The sequence below is a fragment of the Carassius carassius genome, chromosome 2 (genome assembly GCF_963082965.1).
Source record: "Carassius carassius chromosome 2, fCarCar2.1, whole genome shotgun sequence".
Classification (NCBI taxonomy): Eukaryota; Metazoa; Chordata; class Actinopteri; order Cypriniformes; family Cyprinidae; genus Carassius; species Carassius carassius.
The window spans coordinates 44,450,684-44,466,938 of NC_081756.1; the positions used below are offsets into that span (position 1 = coordinate 44,450,684).

The 16,255-nt window shown below is 36.4% G+C and overlaps 1 protein-coding gene across 6 annotated transcripts in view; it reads left to right on the plus strand.

Moving 5' to 3' along the window:
• Nucleotides 1-16,255, plus strand: part of LOC132110527 (myotubularin-related protein 13-like) — a 158,445-nt gene that overhangs the window by 42,692 nt on the left and 99,498 nt on the right. For all 6 annotated transcript variants that reach the window (XM_059517262.1, XM_059517219.1, XM_059517235.1 and 3 more), the window contains exons 3-4: nt 4,456-4,593; nt 15,711-15,851. In XM_059517262.1, coding sequence (XP_059373245.1) covers nt 4,456-4,593; nt 15,711-15,851 — 279 coding nt within the window. The remainder of the gene's footprint in view (nt 1-4,455; nt 4,594-15,710; nt 15,852-16,255) is intronic.

Here is a 16,255-nt window from a genome sequence, read left to right on the forward strand (position 1 = left end):
ATGAGGAACTCTCACTGACAGGCCAGCAGTGTAACCGAAAGCCCTCTGACATCACGGCTGCTATTACACTATGGAGTGACATTGTCACTTGACCAAGAGCTAATTTAAGGAAAAGGTCCGTCTTCTCTGATATGACTCAGCTGTTTCATGGTTGCAAGAGTGCACACAGTTTGGAGAGCAATTGAAAACCTTTCACATGACTTGTGCCTCCACTGGAGCAAAGCGGCAAGCTAACTTGTTGTCACAGGTGAAGCAATGTAATGTGAAGCTCAAAGTTCAGCTCTGACTCAAAGTACAGCCAAGATTATTATTCTATATCATTAATATTGTATTTCAGACAACTCCAAACTTTGAATCCTCCTATGTGAAAATAATAACCATTGGAACCACTGGATCAACCTCATATACAGTGAGAAACATCATTTGAAGTCATTTCCAAAATGGTGGTGAATAAAATTATTTTACATTGGTTATCTTCAGGTGGAGGTAAAATAATTCCTTTAAGGTTGGAAGTGATAAATTTCAACTTATTGGTGCCAGTGTAAATCTCAAAAGATAGAAACACACAAGTTGTATTTTGAAAACATATCATGACTTCAGAAAATGATTATAGAATAATCAGCATATTAAATGTTGGATATTCTATGCAAATTAATAAATATTACAATAGTGCTATTGTTGTGGTACCCTTGAAATGTTTCATAAAGCAATCTTTTTTCACTGAATAAAACCATACAGCTTGACCAGTGAAGTACAACTGATTGTCTTTTTTTCTGAAACAACAGTACTTTGCAACAAGTGTAGGGCGGATTCCCTTTTCCTTTGGTTATTTCTTCTGAATCAAATCATCCATCACAGCAGTGTAGTCAATCTGATTCATGAACTATTGACATACATACAACTTGTGGCTCAAGAGATTTAAATCTGGCACATTAGGAGTTTTGTCAGTAGTATTTTATGAAAAAAATAACAATAAATGGAATAAAAATGTTACATGTTTGTTTCAGCCTTTTTAGTCTTTTGCAAGATTTTATTTATTTCTTTACTTTTTTAATTATCAAAATCAAATTTGGCAATGTAATCACAATAATAATAATAAAAAAACAAATTTTCTTGACAATACTGAAAGAGACAATTGAATGCATTAAGAATGCATACTATGAACCGGAATATAAACACAAATGGTCAGTTGTCCCAATTTTGTCCTTGTGTACTTTGGACTTAAGGCCTGTTTGGAGTGTACAGAAGCAAAGATCTCTTATCACAGTCATGATTAAGGAATCGATCCCTTGCTACCCTCGATTGCTTGTTTGGGCTCCATAGTGTTTCATTTTTATGTTTGTCCTCAGATAACAGAATCCAATAACAATATTATAACAATATAACAAATTGTAGCATGACTTAATTGTGTGAAACATCTTGTCCTGTGCCTCCATCCAACAACTATTTCAGTGCTCTTCAATCTCAAACTTGAGGTAATATTTACTGTAAAAGTACCCCCCCCCCCACCCCCCCACACACACACACATCCAATGTGACCAGACATGTGGGGTTTATCCACAGTTTTTGTCTGTCTGGATGTTCTGTCTTGTGAACTAACCAAGCATGTGCAGAACACTTCAGACTGATGCTTGGCTTTTGCAGTATTTGTCTGAATGCCAGACTGAAAAGCCTCTGGCCACTTGAATAATAACAGCCTTAGGAAATAAAGGTATTGATGGAGCTTAAGCGTAATAATACACAACCTATTATAATACTAGGTTATTAATAAAATAATTACAGACCTAGTCACATTAAATTTAAGGCAAATAAAAAGGAGACCGTTGGGATAGGAGCACAGTACATTCGTACATAGGTTGTCTTTGCATCAAATTACCGTGTCTTTCCTGTCCATTTTGGGTCTGTGTGGCATTGCCGTCCCACATCATCAACCCCACGTACGCACTCTCATTATTTGTTTATCTGGATCTGGCTGGGAATTTATCGCATACTTTGAATATTTTCATATTTTTCTGTAATTTTCCTGGAACCTGTCCCAATCTGACAAGGGGAAGAAGGAGCATCCCGCTCTTCCGTCTTCGCCTGACAGCGTTCCAGATTTCCTGCCTTCTATTGTGGCTGCAGCGGGATGCTAACATCCTGGTTCAAGCCCTGAGGTCAATCCAACACACTCTCTATAGCTCTTGTCTTTCATTCTCGCTTTCTCTCTCGCATTCATTTCTTCCCTCTTTATCCTCTGTTTCCACCCACTCATCTTATCGCTTTAGCCTAGGCGTGAGTTAATAGCTGTCTAATGCTAGTCTTTGTGCAGAATGCAGTAATTTCCCTCTTTTTTTATCTCTGTCCCTGACTTTCCTCTGATCCTCTTACTCATCTCTCTCCTGCCAGGCCGCCATTTGTGATCCAGCCTCACTGTACCTGCCAAGGCACTTTTAGGGCCCTATGATTTCTGCGATTTGTATTTGTATTTTTTAAGGTATAATTACTCAATATTTCTTTCATGTTTTAATATTAATACTGAATCCCATTTGTTTGCCCCAAAATTAAGTTTGTTACATTTTTATTTGGTTAAAAGATGTATTGAATTAATATTTTATGCCTTCATGTGATAACCAGAATCAATTAATTACAAAACCCAGAATTTCTGAAAAAATAAAAAAAAATACAATTCATAGGCTATCGTAAAAACTAAGTTTAATAAATTAAATAGTTTTTATGTATTCAAATAATTAGACATGCATAAGCAGAATTTGGTAACAATAAAACAGAAGGTGAGAAAAAAATCTAACATTTCATAGGGCCCTGAACATAATTTTGTTAAACTTTTAATAAATAGATGTTAAATTGTTTACATTTCATGATTTTAATGAAAACATTTTTGATTGATAAAATGTAATTTAACCATAAAAAAGGCATCCAGAAAAATGAAAATATAAAATGTTTTAATTTAAATGGAAAAAAAACTGAATTTGGAAAAAATAAAACACTTTAAGCTCGAGCACCAACGCAGCAGATCAACTCACAGTCTGATGTGTCTCATTTTCTCCTGTCTCGTTACTGCTATAAGAGCAGCATCTATTCATTGCCTGAGCTTTAATTTTTATTTACATTTATGCATTTGGCAGACATTTGTATCCAAAGCCACTTTAATTTAATTTAAGGTGCACATTTACATCTTAGCAGTTCTTGCTTTGCCTGGGAACGAAGCCATGACCTTGGTGTATTCACACGTCTTTTTTGGTTAATTTCGCCCCTTGTTGCAGATCTTTTGGGTAGGTGTGAATACAATCGCACTCAGTTGTGGACCAAACAACCGCACCGAGACCCAGTTGAAGAGCTGGTCTCGGTCTGTTTTCTAACAAATTCTGGTACTCTTGAGAAATTCTGTCCAATGTGTGGATGAATTTGGCACACATGTGGTTTTGTTTACAATTTCTGGTTCACTTGCAAAAAAGGCAGTGTGAAAGCGAACACACTAAACAAAAAAAATCAACATTGTATTTGGTCCGGACCAAAGCAAGTGAACTAGCGGACTTTCCTGGTTTGAATACACCATAAATCTTGCAAAGTGCAATAGACCTGACACTTTTATCTGTTACCTGTAATGCCTTTATTTGTTTTAAATGTTATCACTAACTTTTCATTTGATCTGTTTAATGTAGTGTTTGCTTAACTGAACAGTAAATGAAGCCTACATGCCAATGTTTTCATCTGTTATTTACTTAGAATTAATTATTAATTATATATAATTAACTAATTTAATTTAAAGTTTTTATTTTCAAATAGGTAAATAATAACTGTTAAAATAGTTTTATTATACAATAGTTTTTGCTATGGTACAGAGAACCGTGAGATTTTACTGGCACCAAGTACTGAAATTTTGCCACTGTGACACTAGTTTTAGCTACTGGAAACTCGATTCAACTCTTTTTATTGCAGCACATTCAAAACACATTCAAACTTACAACTGACTGTAAATCATTTATTTTGCTGGGACACTGAATTTGGATTTGGATTCAGCAGCAGGACAGTCAGCCAGCTACATGATATTATCCAGGTTTATTTTTTTAGGATTTTCTATGTAACAGAATGGATGTGGAGGGGCTTTTGGAAGGGCACTGAGTCAGTAAGTGGTGTTTCCTGCCTTCTGATGAGAGGATGTGCTATCTGAAGTGACACATCCTGCATTTGATCACAAACTATCCCATTTGCACACTGTTGTGCCATAACAGCCTCATACTGCATTCCAGTAAGCCCTGTCATAACAATGAAAAGTGTTTGAAATGAATTTCAACAACCTCAAATTCAATTCCTGTGATTTTCTCTGTGCATATGATGTCACCTCTTATGGTAACCAGAACGTACTGGTTGCTTTTGTGCCGACTGTATATTCTGGTAATATCAGGTTCTTGTAGAGTCATGTCCAACACTGTTTTTTTTTTTGTGCTTTTACAGTTCTGCCAGCCTGGTGGATGGATGCTGTCTCATGAGAGAAAACTCCCGACATTTTTCACAGTGGTGCTGACAGATATAGACTCAGAACGACACTTTTGCTCCTGTCTGACTTTCTTTGAGGCAGAGGTCAACCTTCAGGTGAGATTTAAGGCCATGTTTTTATTACATGGTCTAGTTAGGGGTCCAGGCATCTCTGCTGATGTGTTTGAATTGACTTTCTTTCTTCCTTATTAGAAAGAAAGGTGTCAGAGACCATAAAACATTACTCTCTGCTTGTATAATCGAGAACCGTATGAGCTAGTACCAACATTTATTTTATTGTCAAAATCATTTTGCAATTTTTTTTTTTTTTTTTTTGTCTATGCTTTTTCCATATCACACAAAATTTGAAATGCTGCATCATTTAGCAGATACAGGCCAATTAAAATTTAGGCTATTCAGACATTACCACTCCCACACTTTTCAAATGCACGCTTGAGGCAATAGTGAATAAGATTAATTCAAATTAGTCCTAGACATAACTTTTTAATTAAATGCTCACAGTTGCATTGCAAAGCAAAAAAGCAGTTCTATATATAATGGAGTCATTTTAATGACCTCAGAAAGACCAGAGTATTTTTAAAATATTTTAAGGATATTTTGGTCTTGAAAGTAAGCATTTCAACCATTCAACCACTTTGAGAACCTTTCAGTAAAGACTGCTGCAATCAGGATAGGACAAAAATTACTGCTGCATTTTGAAGTTCACTGTCCTGAGTGGAGAATGAAAGAAGAGGACTGCAAGGACCTGGGGTTGGAGGACAGCTATGTAAAGAATGCAGCTGTAATTTCTGACTGTTGCCCAGCGCCCATCAGGGTTCCAACCTCAGCTGCTTCAAGTAATAATGAGGCTAGAGGAACAGCTTCTGTAGAAGATTTTCAGTTGTCTCTCATTTTGAGAAGACACATATTTTTCTCATTTTTTTTTGTTGAGATATTTTAGCATTAAGTGGAGGTCCTGGAGTGCAAGGAACCAGTATACCAGTGTCCTTGACTGAGATGATACTGTATTAGGGCAATGTTGGCAACAAGGGTCATTAGTTCTGCGTCCATTTTTGGGATAAATATAGTTTCAATAGTTTCAAGTGTGCCATTTTTCTGTAAATTAGGTTTTTCAGGTTCGATTGTTTGGCAGAAACAAGCCAATACATTTTTGACAATGGGCCCATATTGACTAATAGACCTACATCTTCTGAATGTCCAAATAAGATACACATGGACACCAGGTTGTTCGGAGGACACATGCCAGGTTTCACTATTAGATTGAGGCTGTAACAAGAATCTCGTAAAAACCACTGGAGTAAGGAAATAAAAATTTGACACACATTTTCTTTGCTGCAAGTGCTAATATACTGCAATATCAGTTGGGCATTTGAACAAGAATGCCGTCCGCCAATTAAATTTGATCAGCCATTTGTATTTCTTACAGGCCTCAATATAGATCAATATAAAATGGCTTCAAACTTTTTAGCATCTTTTGAGGTAAACCATTGGACAACAACTATATCAATAGCATCTGTTCTGCCAGTTTGCCAATTGCAGTCTTATTCCAGCTGCTTGGAACCTTTTTATTGTCACGTGTGGCTATATTTATCTAAGTGTTTGCCAATCATTTACTTCTGCAATCACAGAGTGTGCAGTATAACCATCATTGATTACACTGCTTACCAGGTGTTACAGAACCTGAAATGTTATGAGTATATCATCATATGAACTGTCTTTCTGATAGCGCACACAGCTTTCAATGAGCACAGCTGTGCGCACCTACTGTTAGCCAAAAGCACTTTTGGATTTTATAAGCATACAACTGTAGAAAGGTGCGTTAGCCCCTGTTGTTTACATTGGCGTATCTTTCTGCTTCCCCTTACTGGGAGAATATGGCAGCACCTAGATCTGTATGTTTACATATTGATCATTTTTGTTGCCACTCCTGTTACAATTTTTGTCTAATGCAGTGCAGTTATGTGGCACAGGTTTGGTGTAATATCCCAAAGGTTGTAGGTTCAAATTATCCCACTTATGGTCATTTTAAGGTTGTTACTTTGATGTCCTTTGGCTCTTACAGGATATTATTACAGGCTCATTATATATACTGTACTGCTGCCTCCATCCATATTTCTCCTTAATGCTACTGCATTCTTGCTTACTATGTCTTAGCGCCTAAAAGGTTTTTAATTAGATGATGATTCCAAGTACAGTCATGATTTGCATTAGTCAAGCTACTCAGTTAAAATTCATTCCACAGTCGACAAATGCAACACTGCTGTTGTTTTCAAGGAGACAAAATCAGGGATGCCTTCAAAAGAGCAGTGAATTACCAAGGAAATTTTGTCCACAGCTTTGAATAATTTAGTTAATAATGTTGCAAAAGGCTCTTGTTCATCAGAAAACAGGTAAGATGGGAGCCATCAATCTTGTAGAGACCACTGAATGACATTTGGATTTTTTATAAAGATTTTAGTCACCAAAACTTTTTAGAGTGTAGTGTTGTACCTCCATTTAGATAAGCATATTGAGAGCAACAGAGAGAGGGTGCAGTGCACTGAATCACTGTTTGTGAAATTACAGACTGGTAGAAAGATTTTAAATTACTGATTAATCATATTTGATGATTAATTTACTCATTCAAACTTCATAGTGAGTAAATGTTTATGGGAATTTCCCACATTATGAGCAGAGAATTATTTGCAATAATTGAAATCCTGTGGCCTTGGAATGTATTTGTTGTTTTTTACCTGTGGAAATGATGTAATTGTGAGTAGAACCAGTTCATCACATCCCAACATTCCACATCTATTGAGAGCAGCATCCTAGTACCGGCAATGCGGCATTTCATGCAATTAACTTAATTCAGTATTCAGGATGTGGTGGTCATCAGGACCCAAAACGAAGCATTTCAATGGCTGTGAGTCATATTAATTTATTAAGCAGGCCACTTACTGGTCAAATGCCTAGAAGGTTAATTCTGCTGATTAACTATGAATCAGCCTGTTTACCACAAGCATCTACATGGATGCCAGCATGCAGTCTTACTGTCAACTTCCTGTTGCTTTACTGGCTGAGTACAAATAAACCAACCCATGACATGATAAATAATGTGTAATTAAATGGTTAATAAAAGGAGGAATTCTTTGCCTTTAAAGGCTGGTGGTTCCAGAAGGTTACAAAACTGTATGACAGGAACTTCAGCACGTCATGTCTTTGAGCTTTTATGACCCCCAGCTGTCGACTGGCGCTGTCCTCCTCTATGGAGTCAAATGTGTCTACTGTCTCTCTATTTCACAGCGAGACTGCTAATCTTCTTTATTTATATTGCGTCCTCTACTACTGAGCCTCTTGGGAGATTTAGAGAGAGGGCCACCCATGAAGAGTACTTCACAGTGTCATCAGGCACATTAAGACTGAAGCATCATTCTTAATCGCAGGCTCAATGTCTTAAGGTCTCTAGAAAGGTCTTTTCAGTTTGTCTGCTTTAATCACATCCTCACTGTTTTTCTTTGATATGCTTATCCAGAGGTTCGTAATGCAGAGTGATTTCTTTCACGTAATGATCATGATAGTCCATTATCTCATTATGCGATATGTCTTTTGGGACGGTTTTTCCTTACATTTATTTATTTTGGGGTGACTTGATGATAGACAGCCTTTTTTCCCAGTGAACTGCATCCAAATTCCCATACTATTTATCCTAAACAGTATTCAAAATTAGCAATAGTATGTTGAAATGAGTGTTCCAAAGGTACCCAAATGATTTACTATTTCCATTGGAAATTTGAAGTGCAGATCCATGCACACTATAAAAGGATTTGGGCACAAATAAATTAGCACACAAAAAAAAAGTGTTTAAAAAAAAAACTACAAAGTACAACAGTATGGTTCATTAAAAACACAATTATCACAAAAAAAGTATTGAGACGCAATCTATGTTTAGTACAATTGGCCATTCGCTAAGTGCAGCCTCACAAATATCATTGATCAGACCTGCCGTAGCAAGTTGCTGTCTGTCATTTCTCAAACTTTCCCTAATGTCTGTAGAGTAAATTAATCAAACATTTGGATAGTTTTTCCACTAATTTTAAAACACATTATTCAACATTTCTGTCAAACGTTGCTAGGTCACTTATAATAGAGACACAAAGTAGAGAAGATACAAGTGATATATGTGTACATACAGACGACAACATTTAAATGATCCCTCTTCACATGAATCCACTAAAATGACTAAAAACATTATGGTTGTCAAATTCTCACTGTACCTAAATACTAAACACATAATACACGTACACATGATGTCACCATTTACACAAATTTGTGGGGGGTTTTGTCTACTCTGAGACAACTGTTGTATCACTTTCAAACACTAAAAAAAAAAAAAAATATTAAATGCTGTTGTCGTGTAAATGACCGGGCGAAACGGCTTTTCAATTTTTAGTTTAAACAGTGTTGAGTAAATGCCCTCCCAAGTTAGCAACAGTAACCAAAAGGAGTGGAGCTTAGCGATGGGTTAATCAGCTATACATACTAAAGGCATCTATGCTTTACGTTCAAGTGTGCTACACATGTCCTGACAAGTGATGCCAAAACATTTAGATTGCCACCAGGTGGCTGGCTGCAATATAGGTCATAAATCCCACCTTCTCCATGTTAACGAATGGGGGCGTAAACAAAAAAAAACAAAAAAAAAAACATTTCAAAAACTTTTTTTTCTAAAGATCATGCGATTTGGTCTGCAGGAGTTTCAGTGGGACTTTGATACCAAGACTCCACCTCACGATCAGTACTGCACAGACACGGGCTCCAAATGTATCACTACTGCGCAGACTCTGGCTCCAAATGTATCACTACTCTGCAGACTCTATCTCCAAATGTATCACTACTGCGCAGACTCTGGCTCCAAATGTATCACTACTCTGCAGACTCTATCTCCAAATGTATCTCTACTGCGCAGACTCTGGCTCCAAATGTATCTCTACTGCGCACACTCTAGCATCAAATGTATCTCTACATCTCTACAGCCTTGCGCCGGTGTTCTGAATATTCGGCGTTTCCCGTAAAGCAGCGGTTCTCAGTTGCAGTCCTCGCGCCGCACTGCTCTGCACATTTTGAATGTTTCTCTTGGCGCTTCAGACGTTTGTTCTATTCTTCAACAGATTTACCCTGCTCAGGGAGTAGAGAGCAATGAACAATTGGAACACAGTTCATATACGGAGTTAATTTCTAACGAGCTGATTATCTGAATCAGGTGTGTTAACAAAGAGAAACATTCAAAATATGCAGAGCAGTGGGGCGCGAGGACTGGAATTGAGAACCGCTGCCATAAAGGATGTCACGAACCGAATAACAGACACACCTCCCTGCCTCTTTAATTACTGAGCACATTGATTCCAATGACGCGCATCCACAGACTCGTTGCGTTGTCCCGTCTTTAATTGCCGAACACATTGTTTCCCACGACTGTATGTGCACTCGCGCTTTTGATAACTATGCTCATCGTTTTGTCTGACTGTACATCTAACAGCAGCGCGCTGCACCTGCCGCCACTAAATGACATTATATTTGTCCCATATTGTCATTAATATACATACTGGCTTCAACTTGGACCACTAAATAAATAGACTGCTATTGTTATGCAAGTATGAGGGTTAGATTATTTAGTGTACAGGTCATTTCAAGAGTGATAAGCAAAGTGATAGAAAATATTTATTTTAATGCATTTTAAATGTTTAAAAATGTGGAAACCACTCATTGCATCACACCATCTCCTGACTGCATTATTATTTGTAAAATAGGGACTTTATGGAGAGTGTGTATACGTTTAACCGTTTAGATTTCATTAATTAAGGGAAATTAACAAGTGTCTCAGCCCTCAAGGTACTATTTGGCCAACAAGCTTATTCCTGCTTGAAAAGCAAAACGTTACTGATAGTGTAAAAAACATCAACTTTGAAACACATGCTGATTGATGGACTAGCATTACTCAGCATTACTTACTTACTTCCAGCAACGCTACATTCAGTGAAGGTAAAATAGTAAAAAACATAGTTCATTTAAATGAAACCAGAAGCCGAACCAGAAAATTTCAAAAAATACCCCACCCTACTTATGAAGATCTGTACTCTGTAATATATGTTGCATTTTGACATTGCCAACCTTTAAATTAAGTTGACAGTAAGTAGTAAACAGTATTGAGCATTGAGTAGTTGAGTATTGTGCATTTTTCCTTACCACTATTTCTTAATCATTGTTTAATGAGTTTAATGGAACCGGAATCAGAACCGGAACCGTTAGGTGGAACCGGAACCGGAACCGGAAAATTTCTAACGATTCCCAACCCTAGTGCTAGCCTTGGAGTAAAGTCTTTGAAAGTGCAAAATTTTCTCCATTCCTTTTCACTGTATTTAATGGGCTTGTTTTTATACATTCATTGTTTTTAACACATCTGCAGGGAGCCAGCATTTCCGTTGTTGTGTCCTTGCCTTAAGCCACATCATTAACCCACTTGATATAAAATCATGTCACACTAAAATATATTTTTCTTTTATCAGATTGGAAGAGGCAGCACTGGAGTGTATTTTTCTTCATAATTGAACCAAATCCTCCCAATAAAATTGAAATGTGTTTCCCATCTGTGGGGGTATTTTAATCCTGTGCTCCCACTGATAAGATGCAGTAGATTTTGTGGCTTGTTTTCACTGTCTGAGCAAATCAAACGGGCTTCAGCGCTGTGGGTAAGGCGGCAGAGTTTGAGAATTGTGCATCGTTATGAGCTTGCAGGTCTGACACAGACTCAAAACGAGACAATTAAAAGCAGATTGAGCACAGTGGGACGTGACTCTGGAAAAACCTCTCCTTCCTAACGCTGTATGATAATGATAATATTGATAATGAAGTCTCCATTTTGTCATGAATAGTTAATCAAAAAAAATTTAGATTTGCTGAAATTTTATAAACCCACAGGCCGTCCAAGATGTATGAGCGTTTTGTCATTGTAACAGATTTGGAGAAATTTAGCATTACATCTCTTGCTTACCAATGGATCCTCTGCAGTGAATGGGTGCCATCACAATGAGTCCAAACAGCTCATAAAAACATCAGAATAATCCACAGGTAATCCACATGAATACAATTCATCAGTTAAGTAAAGTCTTGTAAAGTATAATTAATAAGGTGTTTTAACTTGAAATTGGCCAAAATGCTTGTCCATAATCCCTTATGGAGCTCCTTCCAGTGAAAAAGTCCTTCCCCTGTTGTCCTCTTACTTCAAAATCTGCTGACATATTTGTTTAGAACAGTTTTCATCTTAATCAGGAGAGAAATGTGCTCAGACCAAGGGCTGTTTACTTGCGAAAACAGTCCAAAGCAGTTCTAAACAAATATCATCATATGTTGATGTGAGAGTACAACAGTGGATTGAACTTTTCACTGGAAAAAGCAATATTATAGATAGTGGACTCAAATTTTAACTTCGACGGTCTGAAGTTACAATCAACTTGATGGATTAGTTAATTACAATTATACAGCTTTTTACTTTAAAATGCATTAACTGATAGACTGGATTGGTGTGGATTACTTGTGTATCGTTGGGATGTTTTTATCAGCTGTTTGGACTCTCATTCTGATGACAACCATTCACTGCAGAGGATTCTTTAAATTTCTTCTAATGTTGTTAAAACATAATTTGGCATGTATGTATGAAAAATAAATTAAAAATATGTTTTCAAATATTGTGATGTTACTTTCCAAAGCTATATTAATATGTTTCACTTCATGGTTGCACCACTTGATATTTTGTTGTTTTATGTAATCTTGTTGAAAAAGTTTTTCTAAACCAAATGAAACCCTCATGAATTCAAAGAGTACATTTTTAAGAACCCTTAAATTCATTTAATTTTGATTTGTATTCCGTGACCTACTACATTTTTGCCTAAATTTATAGTTTATCATTGACTTAATCCTCCCGTTGTCCCATAAACTCAGTTTGGGTCGTACATGGTGTAATTACTGTGATTTGTTTTTTCAGCGATTGCATCTTTGGACGTGATTATTTAGGAAATTGAATTTTTCCAAATACTCACATGGAGACAATTTACACACATTTAACTCAGACACTAAAGCAAGACTTGTAATGTGAGCCTAAACCAGTTCATTAAGCATCTTAGCCCTTGGGGGAAAAAAAGAACAACTTCAAAACCCAGCCAATTTCCTAAAGCAAAATCTATAAATATACCAGCATCTCTGTTATCGCTCCAGGTTCTCTTTGTGGTTTCATAACAACCAGCATGGGTCACCCCTTTATTCATCATGTGAGCCCATCTTAACTTTTTCCATCCTGACACTAACTCTGTCAACCCGCAGTGACACTTTCATCTGATAGATGTGCAGGACCCCCTAACTTAATTTGCTCCTGTTATCGTTTTCTCTTACTTGTTGAAAAAAGGCAGCACTGTTTGGCTGAACTCATGACTATTATCACATTTGACGTACTGAAGTGCAGTGCTGCTTTTTGTTTCTTTGAGGAAACCGGATCGAGCCTGAATACTGAGCGACAGTCACTTTATACAGACTAAGCTCAGCTTTATCAGTGATTCATGTGATCTTTTCTAGTGTTCGACCAACTCCGATATTTAACAGTGGTGAATAACAAAGAATTAAGAAACAGAGCCCTGCAATCCCCCCTCTGTCCATCTCACACAGAGGATTTTCAGTGTTCGCTCTTTGCTGTTCTTTTTCAAACTGTCAGGCAGTAAACAACTCGTCCTCTCGGACAGCACTACTCTTGGTCACAAATCTAAATTAACTTAAAATGATGCTCTGTGAGTGAACCATTTTAGAGTCTGCTTATGTTGCTTGGTTTCAATAAGTTATAATATTTATTAGCAATTAATTGTTGAGCAATTGAAATCTGTAATCTAATTGATGTGCTGCAAATGAAACGCCTCAATTTTAGCAGAGAAATTACTCATTGATAGATCATTTGAAGTCATTGTTATGTGAGAAAAAAGCATTGAATAGCCAATAGAAAAAGATCCAACAATGATTCAATGTTGTATGAATAATCACAATAAATGGCTTAATATTTCTGAAAGTATTTTAAATATGAAATAATTGAAATGAAACTAAAACCACCTGTAGGTGTTGTCAAGTCATATGCTGCATCCAAAATTTAATACTTCCCTACTTCTCAAAGTTAGTTAAAATTCAAATGTACCTATTTAGACAGTATGCGATTTCAGATACATCGACTAAATATTAAAGGGGTCATATGGTGCCATTTCAATTTTTCCTTACTCTTTGGAGTGTTACAAGCTCTTGGTGCGTGAAAAAGATCTGTAAAGTTGCAAAGAATAAAGTCTCAAATCCAAAGAGATATTTTTTATATAAGTTAAGAGTCCTCCTAAAACGGCTCATTCTAACACACCCCCACATGTCTACATCACGATGTGGGAAGATTTGCATAACACTGCCCAAATGTTCACACAAAGAAGGAAGGCATAACTTTTATTCTCTCTTTTGCCTCCACCGCCATGTTGTGGAGACGCTGTGTGTTTCGTTGTGAAAGCGAAACTACTTTGTTTGTCCTTCCAAAAGAGGACACAACTAGAAATCAGTGGTTAAGTTGTATTTACAACACCGTTCCAGAACAGTTCTAACTTTGCAAGGACAGTCTGGTGCTTCTGACTCACAGCCTGTAAGTACGTTTTTTATATTTAAAGAATTTGCCACTGATTATTCAAACACAAGTTTTGAGCCGTGTAGAGTAGCGCTTGTTGTTTGTCGTTTCTCCAGACATGGTTGTATGTTTACGCAGCGTGATATGCAATGCAACAAGCAAAAAGACAGTATAAGTCATTATAATCAAAAGTCATGTCCACACATGATGCAACAAATGCCTCGTTTATAATGGGTTTTATTGTTTTTATTTCGTCATGCCGGGACATGGCATCACAGTATGGTAAGTGGCAAAACATTTCCGTCACACGCTTGAGGAATTCAGCCAATCACAACACACTGGATTGCTGGCCAATCAGCATACACCTCGCTATTCAGAATGATGAGCTTTGTAAAAATCGATGTGTTTAAGAAAAGCGGACATAGAGGAGAAACAAAAATGTACAGTATGTGGAAAATAATGTGTTTTTGAACCTTAAACCACATAAACACATTACATTACACCAAATAAACAAAATAATGTTCTTTTTAGCAATGTCATATGACTCATATGAATCCTTCAGTCATTCATTCAATGATTCTTTCAAACTACTGATGAATTCAGGAACTAATCAAATGACTGTCTTTATGAAAAGGACATTGAATCATTTGCTCTCTCAATTCGCTCAAAAACTTGGATTCATTAACAAAACTTTGCTCAATGTTGCTTGGAAAGGTATAATGGTTCTGCCATGGCTTTGCTTGAAACTATTTTAATTGGCCAAATGAGCAAAACATAAAATATTGTGTCTTAAACAGTATTTACTTCTTGTTTATTGTTGTATAAAATGAATGTCACGTGCAGACATTGTGCAGATATTTGGGGAAAAAAACACTCTTGCATGTATCATATTATATAAATATATTAGACATATACAATATATATCAGACAAAAACCTATACAACCTATATTTATTGTCCTCATATATTGAATTTTATTGGCATATAACTGCTTTCTAATAGTCCACATGTGGTCAGTCGTCATCGTACGTCATGTTCATCAGAAACTGCATGCAGTCTAAGATGACATACAGGTCTGTGGCTGGGCGTGGTGCATTTAATGGATTAATAATTATAGCATTATGTTTTTCATAATTAATCACACCTAATTAACCTGTTAAATTAATATAATTTAATATAAATACATATAATGGAATGTAATAATATAGATTGCATTTAGATAAAGCAAAGTGAATGCATTTAACCCAAAAACTGTGTAAATATCAATTGGAAATATAACTTATTTAATATAACAATTTAAACTGTACATGAAAAATGCTTGTTAGGGGTTTATTATAAAGACTTATAACAAATAAGCAAATAACAAATGATGGAATCATGACGGAATCTGACCCAGATGTTGGTTCTTCCGTAATCACGTCCAGGCTGTATCTCATATGATTGCTCTGTACTTGTCCACCAACTCGAAGAGTACCTCAGCCTAATGGAATTTAATTTATTCCAGATTTTTTTTTTTTTTTATGATTTTTGATTGTTTTCCGTTTCAGGGCACAAAGACGCTGGAGGCAGATGGAGATGTAGCTGAGGATGTGGATGAGGAAGAGGATGGTTTGATCCAGCCAGCTCAAATCTTTGCACCCAAAAGTTTGATTCTTGTCTCCAGGCTGGATTACCCAGAAATATTTAGGGTAATCTAAAAATCTGTCTGCCTGTCCGTCTGTTTGTGCATTACATTTTATGAATTCTCTCTGAGAAACGCCACCTCTAGATAAAACAATACAAAAAAACATTTTGTTCCTAATTTATTTTAGTGATGCCTGTAATGTGTAGTTAAAAAAAGTCATGCCTAAACTTCAGATTTTTTCATTGAGTTAAAAATTGAAGATACAGAAAAGAGCAGCCAACTAGTGACTGAGCTGTTCTTTAACATGTCATTCAGTATCATCCATTTCCTAAGTGACCAGTAACTTCAGTTAGCAAAATTACATTTACATTTTACATGCTGGAGCTGTACTTGGATTTAGTATAATTAAAACCATAACTGGTTTGAGAACGATATTGATTGACAGCTTTTAAGTAATTAAAGATTTCT